Source organism: Microcaecilia unicolor, chromosome 4, assembly GCF_901765095.1.
Source record: "Microcaecilia unicolor chromosome 4, aMicUni1.1, whole genome shotgun sequence".
In the NCBI taxonomy this organism is placed as follows: Eukaryota; Metazoa; Chordata; class Amphibia; order Gymnophiona; family Siphonopidae; genus Microcaecilia; species Microcaecilia unicolor.
This window is the reverse complement of record NC_044034.1, coordinates 177689388-177710741: the sequence shown is the minus strand read 5'-3', so window position 1 is coordinate 177710741 and position 21354 is coordinate 177689388. Positions and strand designations below refer to the sequence as shown.

Below are 21354 nucleotides of genomic sequence, written 5' to 3'. Positions count from 1 at the left end.
GAGATGACTTTCCGCTTCTCAACACAGCAGACGGCACTTCGTTCCTCCCTGGCAGTTGATGTAGGCCACTGCCGAGGCGTTGTCCGAGAGAACTCGCACTGCTTTGCCCACCAGGAGAGACTTGAAGTGCTGCAGAGCCAACCGAATCGCTCTGGTCTCCAAGAAGTTGATGGATTGAGCTGCCGCCAACGGAGACCAGAGACCCTGGGCCCACTGGTCTAGGCAATGAGCTCCCCAGCCTCGGAGACTGGCATCTGTCGTCAACGGTATCCACCGAGGAGACTCCAATGGCATCCCCACAGTGAGATTCTGCATCTGTAACCACCAAAATAGAGAGATGCAGTCCCGGTTGCGCAGAGACAACTTCTTCAGAAGAGAATCCGTTTGAGGCGACCACCGAGACAGAAGAGACCACTGAAGAGACCTCATGTGAGCTCTGGCCCATGGCACTACCTCTATCGTGGCTGCCATGGACCCGAGAACCTGAAGATAATCCCGAGCACAAGGGACCTTGTGATGTATCAAATTCAGAATCTGAGACCGGAGCTTTAGAATCCTGCCCTGCGGAAGCAAAACTCGACCCCGCGCCATATCGACGATGACCCCCAAATACTCGAGAAACTGCGAGGGAACCACACTGCTCTTGGCTAGATTCACCACCCAACCCAGGGACTGCAAGAACGCTACCACTCGCTCTGTGACTTGACAACTATCTTGATGACTTCGCCCTTATCAACCAGTCGTCTAGGTAAGGATGGACAAGAATCCCCTCTTTCCGAAGGGCCGCTGCCACCACCACCATAACCTTGGTAAATGTGCGTGGTGCCGTCGCAAGCCCGAAAGGCAAAGCTCGAAACTGGAAATGACGGCATAGAACCGCAAATCGCAAGAACTTGTGGTGAGCCGGCCGAATAGGAATATGCAAATACGCCTCTGTCAGATCTAATGCAGTGAGATATTCTCCTTTGCGCACTGCTACTATTACGGACCGAAGAGTCTCCATACGAAAACTCGTAACCTTGAGAGCCCGGTTGACAGCTTTGAGATCTAGAATAGGACGAAAGGTATCCTCTTTCTTTGGGACCACGAAATAAATGGAATAGCGACCCCGCTTGTGCTCCGCTGGAGGGACAGGGCAAATGGCTTGAAGATCCAAGAGCCTTTGTAGAGTCTCCCGAATCGCCACCGCCTTGACAGGAGAGCGACAGGGAGACTCCAGAAAGGCGTCTGAAATAGGCTTTGCGAATTCTAAGGCAAAACCGTCTCAAATAACTTCCAGGACCCACTGATCCGAAGTAATTTGGGCCCACCTCTGATAGAACGGAGTTAGCCGAGCTCCTACGGGTATCAGAGGAGAGGCCCTCGCACCTTCATTGGGAAGCGAAAAGTCAAAGCTGAGAATCTGCCTCCTCTGCGGTAACCGCAAAAGGATTGAGTCCTGTTGAAAAACCGAGTTCTCTGAGTTTGAGGACCCCTATCAGATTGAAACCTACGGAAAGAGCGCATGCGACCACGACCAAACAAAGCCCCACGACTAGACTGCCGAGGTCTATCCTCCGGAAGACACGGAACCTTAGAATCCCCTAGGGAATGAACCAACTTATCCAATTCTTCTCCAAATAAAAAGGAACCTTTAAAGGGAAATTTGCTTAATTTAGGCTTGGAGGCCGCATCCGCTGACCAACCCTTCAACCAAAGAAAGCGACGAGCTGCGACCCCCAAGGCCAAGGACTTAGAAGAAGCCCTCAACAGATCATACACAGCATCAGCTAAAAACGCAGATCCTGTCTCAATCTTAGCCACTTCCATATCAATAGCTCCTAGATTATCGGAAAAGCGGTCCAAAACTCTTTCCGCCCAACGAAAACAAGCTCTGGCCACCAGAGAACCACAGATAGCCGCTTGAACAGCCAGAGAAGAAACATCAAAACTATTCTTTAGAAGAGTGTCAAGTCTCCTGTCCTGAGCATCCCGCAGCGCCATTCCTCCATCTACCGGGACCGTGTTGGGCTTAGTAACAGCCGAAACCACTGCATCTACCACGGGAAGTTTAAGCAAAGCTCTATCAGCCTCTGGGACAGAATAAAGGTGGAGCATCGACTTAGCGGGTCGAAAAGCCGCATCCGGGACCTCCCATTGAGCTTTAATAACCTCCCAAATATCCTGATGCATGGGAAACGTTTTTGTGGAAGCTCTGGAGTCCTTAACCAAAATATCAACCTTCCGTACCTCAGAGTTAGGAAGAGGATCCTCAAAATGCAAAGTAGAGGATACCATAGAAATAAGATCCTGCAAATCTTCCCTATGGAACACTCTAGCCACAGTGGGGTCCTCCCCTTGAGGCAAAGGCACAGCGTCTGGATCTAAAGAGGAAGGATCCTCTAAGTCCTCTTCCTCCTCTAAAAGGGACATTTCATGATCCAGATTGGAAAGAAAATCTAATTGCGTGTCCCAATCCCAGGTCTCTTGGGAGGGAGGATAGTTGAAGCAGGCTCATCTGACACTCCTGTTCCTGAAGTGCCCTTCTGCATAAGGAAGGCCTGATATATTTGTAGAACAAATTCAGGAGGAAACCTCCCTGCCTGAGTGCCAGCAGTCTGCACCATAGCCCCCGAGTCAGTATCAGATAATGTCGCACAGCTGCGCAAAGCAGATGGACCCCCTGCAGGAATAATCAGAACTGGACTCAAAATGGCCACCGTTCGCGCCAAATTCCCAACGCTACCCCCCTTAATCGAGCCTGAGGCCTCCGCCGTCGGTGCAAACGCCGTCGCAGGAGAAGAAGGGCCAACCGCCAAAACGGACCCCGAAGTCGACGGAGGGAGAGGAGCAGAGGAAACGTCAAGCGCCGTGCAGTACTTACAAGCGCCGGAGGCATTAACGCCCCAACGCTGACATACAGCGCATCTCTTCAACTTCTCCAACATCTCGGAGGAAAAAAACGTGCACGCGCGTGCTCGCACCGACGCAGTTCGCGCAAATTCCCTTTTATCTAATTTCTTAACAACGAACTCCCCCAATAGCGAAGAACAAACGGCACTGCCAAATAAAATACAGCAATAAATACTGCAGCTTAAATAGTTCTTTTTCTTGGGGTTTTTTTTTTTTTTTACACAGCTGAGTCACAGCCAGCAAGGCATTCCCAGACCATCAAACGGAGCTGTCTGCTCATTGAGTCAGTGGGGACAGTTCTCCTTTTCTTTTTTAAATACTGGCTGCCTCTCCCAAAGGGATACACCTTTCCACAGAAAGGGTGGCCCTTCCCTTCTTTTACCAATTAATAATCACTTCATTAGGGAGATGGGGAGGAGTGGGGGAGGAGTGGGGGAGGGACCCGGGAACACCCGAGTGTGACACCCCAGAGGCTAAATAGTAGATAAGTAGAACAAAAAGCCTCTAATAATATTCCCCAGGCACAGAAAGAAAAAGAAAGAGAAAAAACAGAATACAAATATATATAGATATATATTCTACAAAGAGAGGCTAATGGGCTTGCTTCCTACCTGCTGGGAGACCGAGAAAATACTGAGGCTAGGGTCACATGACCAGGGCTCTTATTGGCTCTCTAGAGTCAGAGTTTTTTTCTCAGTCTCCACCTGCTGGTAGGCGAGCACAACCCATCAGTCCAATCCTGGGCCGGTCTGGAGGGATGCTAAGGAAAAGAGCTTTAACTTAACGTACATTATTAGTTTTAGAAGCTAACCTGAAGTCTAACATGATGCACATAAAAATATGCAGCTTAGACAATCAATCATCTCTCACTAATAGCACCAACTTTGCAATAAAATACAGACCTACCAATTCTGAATGGTTCCCAATTCAATGAATCCAGGGTAATATTTCCCAAAAGAAACCACTAGAAACTAGCAAAAAAAAAAAAAAAAAAGACCTTCAATTATGTCCTAGTTCTCAGGTAATCCCTTTCCAATCCAAGAGATCTAGAGAAGGAATGCCAGAGCACTGGAGTACTACTAAAGCCTATGGACCTAAACCAACAAGCCTTTATTCCTTCATCGGTAAGCAGCAAATTACCGCTGGATGTAAGGAGCTGGTTGGACATATTCTTCTAAATACTCTATGCCTAGCGAATTCAACACCTAAAAGCAATACACACAATCAAATATCTATCTTAAACCAAAATGTTTCAGAATTACTTTTAATCTGTGAGACAACAGGCAAAAATGAATAAAATACAGATCAAGATAATAATGCAGCAAAGGAACAGCAAAAAGATAAAAATGGGGCCAGTGACTCCTAAGATCATGAAATTAGTACAAACCAGGGATGTCTTACCATTTCTAATTAAAGCTCATCCCAAGCCTCCCTACCCAAACACAAATCAATCAGCAAAATCACTGCAGCCTGTTTTCTTATGGCTGTCAGTGATGTACATGAAAAGGTTAAAGCTTAGGAAGACAAAATGTGAAATACATGTATGGAGAAAGGATACTCATGTGTATGTGTTATTATAATGAGGTTAAGACAATACTTCTACCCCGTGGTGTCATATGCTGAATGTAACTGTTCTATATCCTCAGAAAGCATTGTTCGCATTTAAAAGAACCGCGTGCCTCCCAGGCCTTCCAAGTAAACAGCTGATGAATCTGATTTCTCCCAATAAGAAGGTGGTTCAGCAACCATCCACAATTGTCACGAAATGCCTATCCACCCGGTGGCCTGGCGTTACCCCATGGCCCCTTAGGGTCTATCCCTAGCACAGCTCAGGTCCACCTGCCGCTCATGCTCTACTCTAGCACCCTACTCAGACTGGGCCACAACTGCCTCTGGGCAAGTCTCCTGCTCTCTTATCCCCAGTGATTTCTAGGTGACTGGGGCCACACTCCCAGTGGTCCCACAGTTTCCAGAAAGCACTCACAGACCCCATACACAAGCCACCAGGATTCTTTATCAGTCCAGACAGGCAGTCAACAAACAAAATTATTTATTGTCTTAAAAAAAGTTTAACAGTGGAATGGAACAAAACAGTGCAATCTGCAATCATTGTCTATGTAGCTCAACCACCAGCTGCAGCATTCCCTGGAGGGCCAGTTCCTAGGGAGGAAGAGGAGACATCTGGGAAGGAGATGTCTGCGGAGGAGGAGAAGGAGCAGGGCCAGACTGCAGTCTTACCCTCCCCTATCACATCATACCCCCCCTCAGAAGCTTAGCGGAGATTGGGTGGCAGAGCCGGTGGTGGGAAGCGGGGCTAGTGGTTGGGAGGCGGGGCTAGTGCTAGGCAGACTTCTACAGTCTGAGCCCTGAAAATGGCAGATTCAAATCAAGGTCAGGTATACACATAAAAGCAGCACATATGAGTTTATCTTGTTGGGCAGACTCGATGGACTATGCAGGTCTTTTTCTGCCGTCATCTACTATGTTACTATGTATGTTACTATAACAGGTAACTGAAATATGGATCAATTATAACACTAACTAAACATCTGTTTACTTCCTAGAAAGTACCTGGGGAGATCAGGGCATGTTCACTAGTTATCAAATATAACTGTCTTTTACAGGGCTTCAGCAAAGAGTTCTCTCTCTCTTCTCCTGGGCTGAAGTTGAAGCAGTAGCCAGTACAATTGGAAAAAAAAAAAAAAGCTCCTGGGCCAGAGCCCAGTTAACATCAACATTTGAAAAAAAAGCTGGTCACTCAGGCATTTCCTAATCTGTGTTAACTAAGGAAAGAAAGGTCAGTTCTTTGTAACAGCTAGAAACATAACATGCACCACCTGTTGGTCAAATTAGAGAAATGCACTTCCAAGACTGAATAAAGGCAATTTTTATAGACTTAAAACACACTGTTCTGTAACAACTGTAAAATACATTTGTGGGCCAGCAGACATAATTTACGAGTAAGAAGGGCATCACCTCTATTATTTATTTATTATTGCCTCTGTTGGTGCCTGGCTTAGCCAGCAAAAGATTAACAAGGGAAAAAGCAAGTTTTACCTGGAGTATTCTCCAAAACTGAACATTTTTCACACAAGGGGGATTGTGCATAACCTGACTTGTACAATTGTACCTGGGTAAAATATGCTCTATATGTAACCCGAGGGGTTAATAAAATAAATAAAATTACCTGGGTCCCAGAGTTCCATTGTGGCCAGCAGCATAGGTCCTTAGAATTTGCTGAGACCTGAGCTTCTGTTGGCTTGGTAACAGCAGCTGGCAGTTGAGAGAGAGTGAGTTTGGGTCTCAGAGGGAGAGGAAGCACTGCACTGGTTGTGTGTGAGTGAGAGAGGAGTAATTTGAGTGGAAAAAGAAAGGAAAAATAATTTTAAAGGTAGTTGGGATAATTGAAGGTGGGGAGAGAACTAGGAGAAGAGTCTGTTTTAAGAGGGAAGTGTTTTTGCTGCAATTTATGTGTTTGGTGGGGTTAGTGTGTGAAAGGTATGTGTAAGAGCTTAGTTAAAATTTAATGAATGTGAGAGAGAGGTTAAGTAGGGAGGTTAAGTAGGGGGGTTGAGTGGGTTTAATACATTTTTGGGGAAAATTATACATTGTAAGGGGAAAAGAATTAAAAAAAAACTGTGTATGTAGGGTGAGAACAGTGAGTGGAATGTTCAGAGCTGTGCTGCTGGTGGAATGTTAAAACTACTGCACCACTGAGAGAGAGACCAAACGCACTGGTTAAGAGTAGGGAAGAGAAATCAATAGCATAGGCGCTGGAAAGTAAGGGCCATTTATTTATATTGATTTTACTTAAATAGAGCCCACAGTTCCGCTGTTGACAGCACTCCCTGATAAAGATTATTAAAAGAAGAAAGTAGGAAGAGTAAGGTTTTCCTTCCAATTATTTTAATTAAGAGAGAGGTGAAGGAGGAAGACCATAGAAAAAGTGAAGAAAACCGGACAACTCACGAGCTCCAACGCAAGCAAGGCCGGGAAGAAAAAGAAACAAAACTTCGACAGCTAAGTAACTGTATACACTGAACAAGAAACATAATAGGAAAGAGACATACACAGAAACACATGAAAGAAAATAAAAAAAGAGATACTTACCCAAAGTCCATGGCAAAGAAAAGTGACTGAAAACCTGAAAAGAGAGCAAAGCAAAGAATCAAATTCTTGTCAGACTATACTCACGTGAATGATACACAATAACATTTACATCTCCCAAGGAAAAGGTTAAAGAAAAAGACACTTATCTGAATGTGAGCTAGATACAAGTAGATGTTGGTATCTGTAGGAAGATAAAAAGTTATTAGTATGTTTGGTTATAGAATTTTAAGCAAAGTTTGATTTACTGTACAAGAAAGTTGAGTTTATGTTCGTTTTAAATGCTTTAGTTATTGAATTAAACTTGTTTAAACAACATGGGAAAATAAGTTTGTTCTCCTTTATCAGAAAAATCCTGAACTTTAGTTTTAATTCCTCTTCTGTCCTTTGAGGGCGGAAGACGAGGATAGTATCCTGCACTAGTCCCCTAATCCTGAGTGTGTTTTCTGACAGCCGTCAGGTTCGAATCCTGCCGACTACGCCAAATCTGTACTTAGTCCCCCCCCCCAGACAGGGTTATTTCCCAGAGATGTGGTCTCAGGACAGCGATGTTATAGTCGTGGCTGCTGTCAGAAAACACACTCAGGATTAGGGGACTAGTGCAGGATACTATCCTCGTCTTCCGCCCTCAAAGGACAGAAGAGGAATTAAAACTAAAGTTCAGGATTTTTCTGATAAAGGAGAACAAACTTATTTTCCCATGTTGTTTAAACAAGTTTAATTCAATAACTAAAGCATTTAAAACGAACATAAACTCAACTTTCTTGTACAGTAAATCAAACTTTGCTTAAAACTCTATAACCAAACATACTAATAACTTTTTATCTTCCTACAGATACCAACATCTACTTGTATCTAGCTCACATTCAGATAAGTGTCTTTTTCTTTAACCTTTTCCTTGGGAGATGTAAATGTTATTGTGTATCATTCACGTGAGTATAGTCTGACAAGAATTTGATTCTTTGCTTTGCTCTCTTTTCAGGTTTTCAGTCACTTTTCTTTGCCATGGACTTTGGGTAAGTATCTCTTTTTTTATTTTCTTTCATGTGTTTCTGTGTATGTCTCTTTCCTATTATGTTTCTTGTTCAGTGTATACAGTTACTTAGCTGTCGAAGTTTTGTTTCTTTTTCTTCCCGGCCTTGCTTGCGTTGGAGCTCGTGAGTTGTCCGGTTTTCTTCACTTTTTCTATGGTCTTCCTCCTTCACCTCTCTCTTAATTAAAATAATTGGAAGGAAAACCTTACTCTTCCTACTTTCTTCTTTTAATAATCTTTATCAGGGAGTGCTGTCAACAGCGGAACTGTGGGCTCTATTTAAGTAAAATCAATATAAATAAATGGCCCTTACTTTCCAGCACCTATGCTATTGATTTCTCTTCCCTACTCTTAACCAGTGCGTTTGGTCTCTCTCTCAGTGGTGCAGTAGTTTTAACATTCCACCAGCAGCACAGCTCTGAACATTCCACTCACTGTTCTCACCCTACATACACAGTTTTTTTTTTAATTCTTTTCCCCTTACAATGTATAATTTTCCCCAAAAATGTATTAAACCCACTCAACCCCCCTACTTAACCTCCCTACTTAACCTCTCTCTCACATTCATTAAATTTTAACTAAGCTCTTACACATACCTTTCACACACTAACCCCACCAAACACATAAATTGCAGCAAAAACACTTCCCTCTTAAAACAGACTCTTCTCCTAGTTCTCTCCCCACCTTCAATTATCCCAACTACCTTTAAAATTATTTTTCCTTTCTTTTTCCACTCAAATTACTCCTCTCTCACTCACACACAACCAGTGCAGTGCTTCCTCTCCCTCTGAGACCCAAACTCACTCTCTCTCAACTGCCAGCTGCTGTTACCAAGCCAACAGAAGCTCAGGTCTCAGCAAATTCTAAGGACCTATGCTGCTGGCCACAATGGAACTCTGGGACCCAGGTAATTTTATTTATTTTATTAACCCCTCGGGTTACATATATAAAGTACGAAAATAACATTCTCTGAGAGTTACATTTAAAGCAACCCCAGGAATTCCTTTTACATTAGTCTGGATCTCCCATTCTGCTAAATATTCCTCCCATCTATGCCTAATCTCACTTAAATCTTTAACCCCATCCAATTTAACAAGTGCTTTATGAATACCCAAGATTGAGATCTCCTCCTCCGCCATATCATGAAAAACAAAAAAAGCACGTAATTTCTTACCAACATGGAGGTTTAGACATCTTCAATCTCAGGAGTGTATATAATGTTTCAATGCAAACCTATTCCCCCAATGCTCTACCACACGTAGTTGAAGGGTGGCCAGTTTGCTAGAGCATTCTGAGCACGCCGCGCATCCAACTGCACATGTGCCGAGTGCCTTCCCTCCCACCAAGCGGCCTTGCTCCTCAGTTCAGTGAAGAGTGAAAAAGAGGGACAGAGGAGACAACTCCAAGGGCAGGTGGGCGGGTTTGTGAAAATTATCAGCCTGCTGTCCTCAGAGAATACCTGCTACAGGTAAGTATCTTCGCTTTCTCTGAGGACAAGCAGGCTGAATAATCCTCACAAGTGGGGTATCCCTAGCATCCAGGCTCACTCAAAACAATAAACACTGGTCAACTGGGTCCAGCAACAGCAAGGACATAACCTAGATTAAACTAGCTGAGAGTGCAGCCTGGAACAAAAGGGGCCTAGGGGGGTGGAGTTGGATTCTAAACCCCAAACAGATTCTGCAACACCGACTGCCCAAACTGACTGTCGTGTCGGGGATCCTGCTCAAGGCAGTAATGAGATGTGAACGTGTGGACTGAAGACCACGTCGCAGCTTGCAAATCTCTTCAATGAATGCTGACTTCAAGTGGGCTACCAATGCTGCCATGGCTCTGACATTGTAAGTTGTGATGTGACCCTCCAGAGTCAGCCCTGCTTGGGCATAAGCGAAGGAAATGCAATCTGCTAGCCAACTGGAAATGGTGCGTTTACTGATGGTGACTCCCTTCCTATAAGGATCAAAAGCAACAAAAACTGGGCAGACAGTCTGAAGGGCTTTGTCTGCTCCATGTAAAAGGCAAATGCTCTCTTGCAGTTCAAGGTGTGCAAGCTGCTTTCGCCAGGGTGGGCATGGGGATGGGGAAAAAATGTTAAGACAACTGACTGATTCAGATGGAACTCCGACACCACCTTTGGCAGGAACTTAGTGTGTGTGTGGAGGACTACTCTATTATGATGAAAGTTAGTATAAGGTGTATCCACTACTAAGGCCTGAAGCTCACTGACCCTACGAGCTGAAGTAACAGCCACCAAGAAAATGACCTTCCAGGTCAAGTAATTCAGATGGCAAGAATTCAGTGGCTCAAAAGGAGCTTTCATCAGCTGGGTGAGAAAGATGTTGAGATTTCATGACACTGGTGGAGGTTTGACTGGGGGCTTTGACATGAAGCGAACAACTAAAGGCTGTCCATAGATAGGATTACCTTCTACACATTGATAAGCACTAATTGCACTGAAGTGAACCCTTATGGAGTTGGTCTTCAGACCAGACTCTGATAATTGTAGAAGGTATTCAAGCAGGGTCTGTGTGAGACAAGAAAGGGGATCTATGGCCTTGCTGGCAAACCTCCTCCATTTAAAAGAATAACACCTCTTAGTGGAATCTTTCCTGGAAGCCAGCAAGACCCAGGAGACACCCTTCGAAAGACCTAAGGAAGCGAATTCTAGGCTCACAACACCCAGGCCGTGAGAGCCAGAGACTGGAGGTTGGGATGTAGAAGCGACCCCTCGTTCTGACTGATGAGGGTCAGAAAACACCCCAATCTCCACGGTTCTTCGGAGGACAATTCCAGAAGAAGAGGGAGACAAATCTGACGTGGCCAGTACAGCACAATCAGAATCATGGTTCTGCGGTCTTGCTTGAGTTTCAGCAAAGTCTTCCCCACCAGAGGTATGGGAGAATACACGTACAGACGGCCTGTTCCCCAATGTAGGAGAAAAGCATCTGACGCTAGTCTGCCGTGGGCCTGAAGCCTGGAACAAAACTTAGGGACCTTGTGGTTTAGTTGAGTGGCAAAGAGTTCCACCGAGGGGGTGCCCCACGCTCGGAAGATCACTCAGGCTACGAGCAAATTCATTGACCACTCGTGAGGTTGCATTACCCTGATCAGCCTGTCGGCCAGACTACCAGATAAGTGACTTGGAGAAACATGCCGTGACGGCGCACACAAAGCCACATCTGGACGGCTTCCTGAAACAGAGGGAGAGATCCAGTGCCCCCCTGCTTGATGGTGTAGTACATCATAACCTGATTGTGTGTTTGAATTAAGATTTTGGTTGGAAAGCTGATCTCTGAAAGCCTTTAGAGCGTTCCAGATTGCTCGGAGTTCCAGGAGGTTGATTTGAAGATGTTTCCTGGGGGGACCAGGCTCCCTAAGTGTGAAGCTCATCTACATGAGCCCCCCCCCCCCCATCCCAGGAGAGATGTATCCATTGTCAGCACTTTCTGTGGCTGAGGAATTTGGAATGGACATCCCATGGTCAAATTGGATCGAATCGTCCACCATTGAAGAGAATGTGCCAAGTTGGTGGACACATGTATGACATCTTCTAGATTACCCGTGGCTTGATACCACTGAGAAGCTAGGGCTCATGGAGCAGATCTCATATGCAGACGTGCCATGGGCATAACATGAACTGTGTAGACCATGTGCCCCAAGAGTCTCAACATTTGCCAAGCTGTGACTTGCTGAGATGCTCGAACCTTAGACACTAGGGACAGAAGGTTATATGCCCGTGCCTAAGGAAGACAGGCTCGAACTGTTCTCGTGTCGAGCAATGCTACAATGAACTCCAATTTCTGGACCAGAGTGAGATGGGACTCGGGGTAACTTATTACGAACCCTAGTAGTTCCAGCACCTGAATAGTTATCCGCATAGACTCCTGAGCACCGTCCTCCAAGGTGCTCTTCACCAGTCAATTGTCGAGATCTCCAGTACTATGTAAGCCACAAGGTGGGAAAATGTGGGATACAAATGTAACAAATAAATAAAAAGAACACATGTACTTCCAGTCTGCGTAGTGACGCTGCAACTACCGCTAGGCATTTTGTGAACACTCTGGGAGCGGAAGCTAGGCCAAAGGGCAGTACGCGGTACTGGAAGTGCTGCATTCCCAGTCAAAATCAAAGATATTTCCTGTGAGCTGGTCGTCTTAGTCACGGCCGTCACTAAGGCATCCACCATAGGCAAGGAAACCTTTTCCACCAGGTCCATGCTAACCAAATATAACAAGACATCGCCCTGGCCACTTTCAGGCCCCCATCAGGGTCAGCCCACTGGGCCGTAATAAGCTTCTGAATGGCTTCATGCATACAAAAGGCCTTAGATGGCCGCCTCATGCTAGTACCTTAGGATTAACTGCGGCCATGGCTGCGGCTTGCGCCTCTGGGTCTGCAACGTTCAAGGTCTCCAAGGCACTGGAAATAAGCGCAGGCAATTCCTCTCAATGAAAAAGACACAACGCAGAATGGTCATCCGGCTCCTCCTGGAGCAATTCCCCTTCCTCCAGCTCGTCCACCCTAGATGGGTGTAAGGACTCCCCAGCAAAGGTAGCTGAGTGGGGGGCAGACCCAAGGCCTAATGACCCCACTTCAGATATGGAGGTCAATCGCCTCATCTTTTGAACTGGATCCTCTGCAGAGGATAGCAAAATCTGCCCCAAGTCTCCAGAGGGAGAAGGTATAGGCAGAGACTGAGGCAAGGTCCTCTTCAACAAATAAGCCTGGTGTAGTACAAACTCCGGGGAAAACGATTCAAAAGAGCCTGTAGTCACTGACGGCAAACCTGGAGCAGCCTCTATCAAAGAGCAAGGATCCCCAGAGCAAGAAGCGCTACAATCCACTCCAGGCCGCGATGTCTCTGAAACTGCCATCATCTGACTGGCGGGAACTGCATCAGCCAGCACTTGAAAAATGGCACACGCCACTGCAACTTCTAAGTGGGGAACGGACTGCTCAGGAGAGAGAAGAGCTCTCACCCACCGGGGCCTCAGAACATCCTGCCAAAGTCCCACTGGAGGTTTCCATTTACCACAGCGGGAACACCTTTTAACAGTCTCTGCTGCCATAAGCACCACGCTCCCTCCCACCACTGAAAACAAAACAGTTAGGGAAGGCACTTACCCATGCAGGAAAAAGCAGTATGTCAGAGGCAGCGGTGGTTCCCCCAGCAAAAAGCCTGGCGCTAAGCTGGCTCAACAGGCTGCGTCTGTCATTCTCCTTTGCCATTTTTTTTTTTTTTAACGATAAGAGAAAACAAAGATGGTCTTTTTTTTTTTTTTTTTTACGTGAGGAAAGCTTAAAGACCAGCACAGCACAAACAGTTTGGGAGGCAGGAGACCATGTGGTAAGGCAGGGACTCAGGTTACCAGGTATACCCTTAAGGCTGGTTCCGACTGGACAAACGCCCCCAAAAACTGAACTGGCCAAAGCAGCCTAGGAGGAGTCCCACAACAGAAGAATCCAGGAGCTGATGAGAAGCTCCTGCTGAAGACAGAGATATACTGAGTGAAGAAGGGGCTGGCCATCTGGTACCACTGCCTTCAGTTTGGTAATCTCTATCGCCACCTGATGGTAGATGGACACAACCCATCAGTTTCTGGATTCATCTGCTGCAGAAGCTAAGGAAGTTAGGTTATGATGTAACATAGTAACATAGTAGATGACGGCAGAAAAAGACCTGCACGGTCCATCTAGTCTGCCCACGATAAACTCATGTGTATACCTTACCTTGATTTGTACCTGTCTTTTTCAGGGCACAGACCATATAAGTCTGTGCAGCAGTATTTCCCGCCTCCCAACTACCAGTCCCGCCTCCCATCACCGGCTCCGGCACAGACCCCGTATAAGTCTGCCCTCCCCCATCCTAGCCTCTCAACCACCAACCCCTCTTCCCCCCGCCACCCAATTTCAGCTAAGCTTCTGTGGATCCATTCCTTCTGCACAGGATTCCTTTATGCCTGTCCCACGCATGCTCGAATTCCGTTACCGTTTTCATCTCCACCACCTCCCGCGGGAGGGCATTCCAAGCGTTCACCACCCTCTCCGTGAAGAAATACTTCCTGACATCTTTCCTGAGTCTGCCCCCCTTCAATCTCATTTCATGTCCTCTCGTACTACCGCCTTCCCCTCTCCGGAAAAGATTCGTTTGCGGATTAATACCTTTCAAATATTTGAACGTCTATATCATATCACCCCTGTTCCTCCTTTCCTCCAGAGTATACATGTTCAGGTCAGCAAGTCTCTCTTCATACGTCTTGGAACGCAACTCCCATACCATCCTTGTAGCTTTTCTTTGTACCGCTTCCATTTTTTTAACATCCTTCGCAAGGTATGGCCTCCAAAACTGAACACAATACTCCAGGTGGGGCCTCACCAACGTCTTATACAGGGGCATTAAAACCTCCTTTTTTCTGCTGGTCACACCTCTCTCTATACAGCCTAGCAACCTTCTCGCTACGGCCACCGCCTTGTTGCACTGTTTCATAGGCTTTAGGTCCTCAGATACTATCACCCCAAGATCCCTCTCCCCGTCCGTGACTATCAGGCTCTCCCCACCTAACACATACGCCTCCCTTGGATTTCTACTCCCTAAGTGCATCACTTTGCATTTCTTCGCATTGAATTTTAATTGCCAAACGTTAGACCATTGTTCCAGCTTCTTCAGATCTTTTTTCATGTTTTCCACTCCCTCCGGGGTGTCCACTCTGTTGCAAATCTTGGTGTCATCCGCAAAAGGCAAACTTTACCTTGTAACCCTTCGGCAATGTCACTCACAAATATATTGAACAGAATGGGCCCCAGCACCGATCCCTGAGGCACTCCACTACTCACCTTTCCCTCCTCTGAGCGAACTCCATTCACTACCACCCTCTGGCGTCTGCCTGTCAACCAGTTCCTAATCCAGTTCACCACTTCGGGTCCTATCTTCAGCCCTTCTAGTTTATTCAAGAGCCTCCTGTGGGGAACCGTGTCAAAAGCCTTGCTGAAATCTAAGTAGATGACGTCCATAGCACGTCCTTGATTTAATTCTCCCGTCACCCAGTCAAAGAATTCAATGAGATTCGTTTGGCACGACTTCCCTTTGGTGAAACCATGTTGTCTCGGATCTTGCAACTTATTGGCTTCCAGGAAATTCACTATCCTTTCCTTCAGCATGGCTTCCATTACTTTTCCAATAACCGAAGTGAGGCTTACCGGCCTGTAGTTTCCAGCTTCTTCCCTATCCCCACTTTTGTGAAGAGGGACCACCATAATGATTTTATGTATGTTTCTGATGTAACCTGCTTTGATTTAACGCAAGATATAAATTCAAAAAAATAAAAAAAACCAACGGTAGATGCATAGCAGCTGAGGTGTCAACAATATAAAGAACTTTGAATTCCTGTTTACATGGCAAGTACATAATTTATGTTTGTGTAAATAAGGGAAACTAGTTATCAAAGTCAAAAGCAGATTTATATTTACCTGTTGTGACCATTTCACCACTTTTTCTGTCAAGTATTTGTACACGACTGGTCGTCCAACTAAATATGACAGCATATAACAAAAAGATGCTCCAAGACCAGAACACTGCAAACACAATAGGAAACAAGTCAGAAGAGAGCCTTGAGAACCTCCCAAAGAAAACAAAAAAAGCAATATCATATACTGTCAGTGCCAGCAGTTTGATGTTTGATTAGTACAGTTCAGCGAGTCCACAGGGACTTAGATGTTAAGGCAAGTGCCTTTATAGTTTCATAGCTCTCTCACAACTTTGGAAAAAGACCTTGGGGGAAGGGGAAACAGAAAGAGCCATGTGAAGGATCTTGTATGCTCACTGAACAGGATGGTAAAGAACAACAAGTAACCTACACAGACTGGTGGTTATAACCTTAAACAGCATTGATACGGCTGCACTGGGCTTCCAAGCAAATTGAGGTAACCTGCAAAGTAACCATAAAGTTTAAGACTAAACATAAGTGGGCTTGAAGAGGCTGGTTGATTTCAAGCAGAATTTCTCAAGCTGATCCTGCAAAACTTTATAGCTAGTCTCGAAATCTTTATAGCTAGTTTCCTCCTATTCCTTTACACTTCCAGCTCAATCGAAACCAGACTGAAATATGCCTGACATAAGCCTTCACAGTCACATCTACCCAAGGATTTGTTTTCCTATTTTATATCCCAATAGAATTCACTCCATGAGCCACTGATGGATTACATTTTCAGTATAGCCAGTGCTTTTTTTGTCCCGGTACGCAATGGTACGGCATACCGGCACCTTTTTCCTGAGGTCCACTCACTTGCAAAATCTTTTACCTGAAGTTGTGATTCTCCTCTCTCCCCTGCCTTCCCCTCTTCACGTTATGGAGAACCGGAAGTGAAGGCAGTGCAGCAGTGCTCACTGAGGCAGGCAGGCTCTGCTGAAGTTGCTTGAAAGAATACAACCAGTGCTATATATGTCTTTGGTATGGGAATAACTTCTCATTCAAGGTGAGCTTGAACAACATTCAAATTAAAGAGAACAGGTTTGGAGGGAGGTGTGCAAGTGAGACTGGGGAGAAATAAAAAATAAATAGTGTAATTGTTAAAATCTGTAAGTGGTTCAAAGTTGTTTTTTTTCTGAGCATGTACACCAAGAGGAGGGCATGACTGCAATGGTGTGTGCATAATTATCAGGTAACCTGGGATAGCTACAGCTAAAAGCCATTTCATTGGCTGATAGTTCCAAAGTAGTTTCAAAGAGGAAGTTTAGCTGACATAGTATTGAAGAGCTGGTAAGTGAAAATCTGATTGCTTTATATAAAAACAAACACATAAAAAAAACACTCTTTGGATAGGAAGAGTTTGTGATATGTGAAAATACATTTTGCTTTAATGAAATTGCTAAACTTTAGAGTCAGAGACTTATCAATGAGGGATACACACAGTGCTATTTTTGTGCCAGTACAGCGTACCGGCACCTTTTTCCTGAGGTCCGGCTCACTTGCCCGCTCCCTTCTGTTCCTGCTCTCGTGCTCCAAAATCTTTTACCCGAAGTCGTGATTCTCCTCTCTCTCCTGCCCTCCATGTCCAGCAATTCTCTCTCCCTTCCCCTGCCCTCCCCAAGTCACGGCGAACCGGAAGTGAAGGCAGCGCAGCAGTGCTCATTGAGGCAGGCATGCAGGCAGGTTCGTCTCCTCTCGCGTCGCTTCCCTTTCAGTGCATCTAAACCTCGAAGGTGGGAAGCGTTAAGAGGGAAGCAACGTGAGAGGAGACGAACCTGCCTGCATGCCTGCCTCAGTGAGCACTGCTGCGCTGCCTTCCCTTCCGGTTCGCCGCAACTTGGAGAGGAGAGGGGAGAGGGGAGGGGAGGGCAGGGGAGAGAGGAGACATGCTGGACATGGATGAGGGGAGGGCAGGGGAGAGAGGAGACATGCTGGACATGGAGGGGGAGGGGAGACATGCTGGACATGGAGGGGAGGGGAGAGGAGGGCAGGGAAGAGAGGAGAATCGCTGGACATGGATGAGAGGGGAGGGCAGGGGAAAGAGATTCTCTGGACATGGATGGATGGAGGAGTTGGTGGGGAGAGAGAAGAAATGCTGGTCTTGGATGGAGGAGAGGGGAGAGAGAATTATTGCTTTACTAGTAAAAAAGGCCCGTTTCTGACAGAAATGAAACGGGCGCTAGCAAGGTTTTCCTCGGAGTGTGTATGTTTGAGAGAGTTTGTGTGAGAGTGACTATGTGAGAGAGACAGATTGAATGTTTGTGGCTGCAAGTGTGTCTGTTAGAGTGTTTGTGTGTGAGATTGACAGTGTGTTTTGAGTGGATATGTGAGCCACAGCGAGAGTGTATGAGAGTGAGAGAGTGTTTGAGAGTGACTGTGTGACACATAGTGAATGTGATCCAGTGTGAGACATAGCGTGTGTTGTAGACAGTGTTTGAGAGTGAGACAGACACAGAGTGAGAGAACCCCCTCCGTCTGCCTGTGCCACTGTGTTGTCACAGGATCCCTCATCTCTCTGTCTGGTCAGTGTTCCCCCCTCCTCCTCTTATGTCTCCCTGCTGCCCCTCCTGTCAGGGCTGTGGATCCCCCTTCGTCTGTGCTATGAGGACCCTCTCCCCCGCCTCCATCTGTGGTCTCTGGACCTGTTCCGGCCCTCATCCTCCCCCTCCTTGTGTCTGAAGTTTTGCTTAAGAGACTTTTGGGGAGGTGGGGGGGGGGGGGGGGGGCGCTGTGGACAGTACTGGGCAGGCACTGTAGTTTATGCAGTGCCAATGATGTTCAGCACTGACCACCCACATTGGTCACTGGGTTAAATTATGACAGCTCAAAATTGCATAACTCTGATTCTCTTCAAAATCCCCTGATCCCCTCCTGCCACCCCCAAAAGCTCCTGCCCTTCCTATGCTTTCCCTCCAGCCAGCCAGACCCAACACCTCATCCCTCCATGGGCTGCCATATAGTTCTGTTTTGGGGGTGGGAGATCCTGCTTAGCGCCTCCTCCACGCGATGCACCCCCCTGCCGCCATCCCACCCACCGCGATGCAGCCGGCCGCCAGCCTCCCACCCATCATCGCCATCGCACCCACCATCGCGTAGGTTTGCTGGCGGGGGACCCAAAATCCCGCCAGCAGAAGTCCTGTGTTGTCTGAGTCTGACTGACTCCAGCGATCTTCGGCGTTGGTAGCCTGTGCAGGGCGGGGTTCTGTGCGTCTGACGTCCTGCACTTGCAGGACGTCAGACGCACAGAAGCCCTGCCTGCAGAGGCTTGCAACGCCGAAGATCACGCAGTAGTCAGCAGACAGGACTTGTGCTGGCGGGGTTTCGTGTCCCCCGCCGGCAAAGCAACGCGACGGTGGGTGGCTTGTGGGGGGGGTTGCACCTCCTGCATTCTGCAGCTTTGGGGGTGGGGCAGCGCGGAGGGGCCATGTTGTTGCGCCGGGGAGGGGGCATCATTTTTGCTGCATGAGTGTCATTGCTCCGCCCCCTGCGTTATCACGTTTGACGCGTGGGCGGGGCAGACACTTATGGAGCAAAAAAGTGGTCTCAGCCGCCTCACTTCCGAACGTTGGGAAAGTGAGGCTTCAATGGAACGTTGGAGGTGCGTTTTATATAGAGAGATATGGATACAGGGGAGGGAAGAGAGAGGAGAAATGCTGAACATGGATGGAGGGGATGAGAGAGGAGAAGTGCTGGACATGGATGGAGGTGAGGAAAGAAAAAAGAAGAAGATGCACATGGATGGAGATGAGGGAAAGGGAAGAGAGGAGAAAAACTGCACAAGGATGGAGAAAATAGGCAAAAGCTGGATCCACGTTATACCTCCTCCAGTCAATTCCACGGAGGAGGACACAACTTTTACTTATGGATGTAGGGCAAGAAATGAAGACGAAAGCAGGAAAGTAAAGAAATAAGTGGAAAGGAAGCCCTGGAAACGGAGTTAAGAGAACAGATAGAGAGCAGCAGAATCAGAGACTCGGACCAATATGGATAGAAAAACAAAGTCAGCAGACAACAAAGGTAGAAAAAATCATTTTATTTTCATTTTAGTGTTTGGAATATGTCCAATTTGAGAATTTACATCTGCTGTCTTATTTTGCACTGGGTATACTGGAGCTGTAACAGCTTACAGAAATTATTTATAATGAAAAAAAAAAATCACGTTTTTTTTTTTCCTATACTAGTATAATATTTTCAAGGATGTCTGTTTATATGCGCCATGGCTGGTATAAGGGATGTGGCTAATGTGGGTGTGGCTATAAATGGGGTGGAGCCATATGTGGTGACCCCACCCATAATGAGTACTGGCACCTTTTTTTTCTACAAAAAAAGCACTGAGTATAGCCCTAATGAACATGCATAAGAGATTTGCATATAGTGAAGATACTTACCTGCAAGCAGGTATTCTGCGAGGACAGAAGGCTTTAGATTCTCACAAGCAGGTAATGTCGATATACCCGGTATGGTATTTACCATAGCTAAATGAGAGCTTTGTGGAGCGCAAGCCATGCTCCACTGCACATGCGCGAGTGTCTTCCTCCCCGTCCCAAGAACACGGTCTCCTCAGTTTAGTACTATAGCAAAAAATAAAGTAAAAATAACAAAGTGGACAACTCCAAGGGGAGGTGGTAGGGATTGTGAGAATAAAAAGCCTGCTATCCTTGGAGAATACCTACTACAGGTAAATATCTTTGCTTCTTCTGAGGACAAGCAGGCTTATCTATTCTTACAAGTTGGGAATCCCTAGCATTCAGGCTCACCCAAAACAACAAACATTGGTCAACTGGACCTCGCAACAGCGAGGACATAACACAGATTTTATATAGTTTTAGGTTAATCTAAATGAGACCGCAGCTTGGAACAGAATAAAACGGGCCTAGGAGGGTGGAGTTGGATTCTCGACCCCAGAGTCTGCAACACTGTCTGCCCAAACCAACTGTTGTGTCGGGTATCCTGCTCAAAGCAGTGCTATGATGTGAATGTGTGGACTGAAGACTATGTCGCAGACTTGAAAATTTCTTCAATGGAGGCTGCCTCAAGTGGGCTACCAACGTGGCCATGGCTGTGACATTATGAGCTCCAAGGCCAGCCCAACATGGGCATGTGAAGGAAATGCATTCTGCAAGTCAAATTGAAATGGTGCATTTCCCGATGGTGACCCCCAAACTGGTGGGATCAAAAGAAACAAAAAGCTGGGTGGACAGTTTGTAGGGCCTTGTCTGCTAAATGCAGTAGGCCAATGTTCTCTTGCAATCCAAGGTGTGCAAGCTGATTTCAACAGGATAGGCATGGGGTCAGGGAAAGAATGTTGGCAAGATGATTGGTTTAGATGGAACTCCAACACCACTTTCGTAAGGAAAAGGTGAGCGTGGAGGACTATTCTGTTGTGATGAAACTTAGTATAAGGTGCATCCACCACTAAAGCCTGAACCTCATTGACCCTATGAGCTGAACTAACAGCCACCAAGAAAACGACCTTCCAGGTCAAGTACTTCAGATGGCAGGAATTCAATGGCTCTAAAGGAGCTTTCATTAGCTGGGCGAGAATGATGATGAGATCCCATGACACTGATGGAGGTTTGACAGGGGGCTTTCACAAAAGCAAATCTCTCATGAAGCAAACAACTAGAGGCTGTCCAGAGATGGGCTTACCTTCTACAAGTTGATGATAAACACTAACTGCACTAAGGTTAACCCTTACGGAGCCAATCAAGACCAGACTCTGACAAGTGTAGAAGATATTCAAGCAGGGTATGTGTAGGGCAAAGTAAGGGGATCCAGGGCCTTGCTCTCACACCAGATGGCAGACCTCCTCCATTTAAAAGATAACACCTCTTAGTGGAATCTTTCCTGGAAGCC

General features: G+C 46.4%; 1 protein-coding gene across 1 annotated transcript in view; it reads right to left on the bottom strand.

The window, feature by feature from the left end:
* The window catches only part of TMEM41B (transmembrane protein 41B), a 93299-nt gene that overhangs the window by 7410 nt on the left and 64535 nt on the right, over positions 1–21354 (bottom strand). The window contains exon 5 of the mRNA XM_030199497.1: positions 15500–15604. Within this exon, the coding sequence (XP_030055357.1) occupies positions 15500–15604 (105 nt within the window). The remainder of the gene's footprint in view (positions 1–15499; positions 15605–21354) is intronic.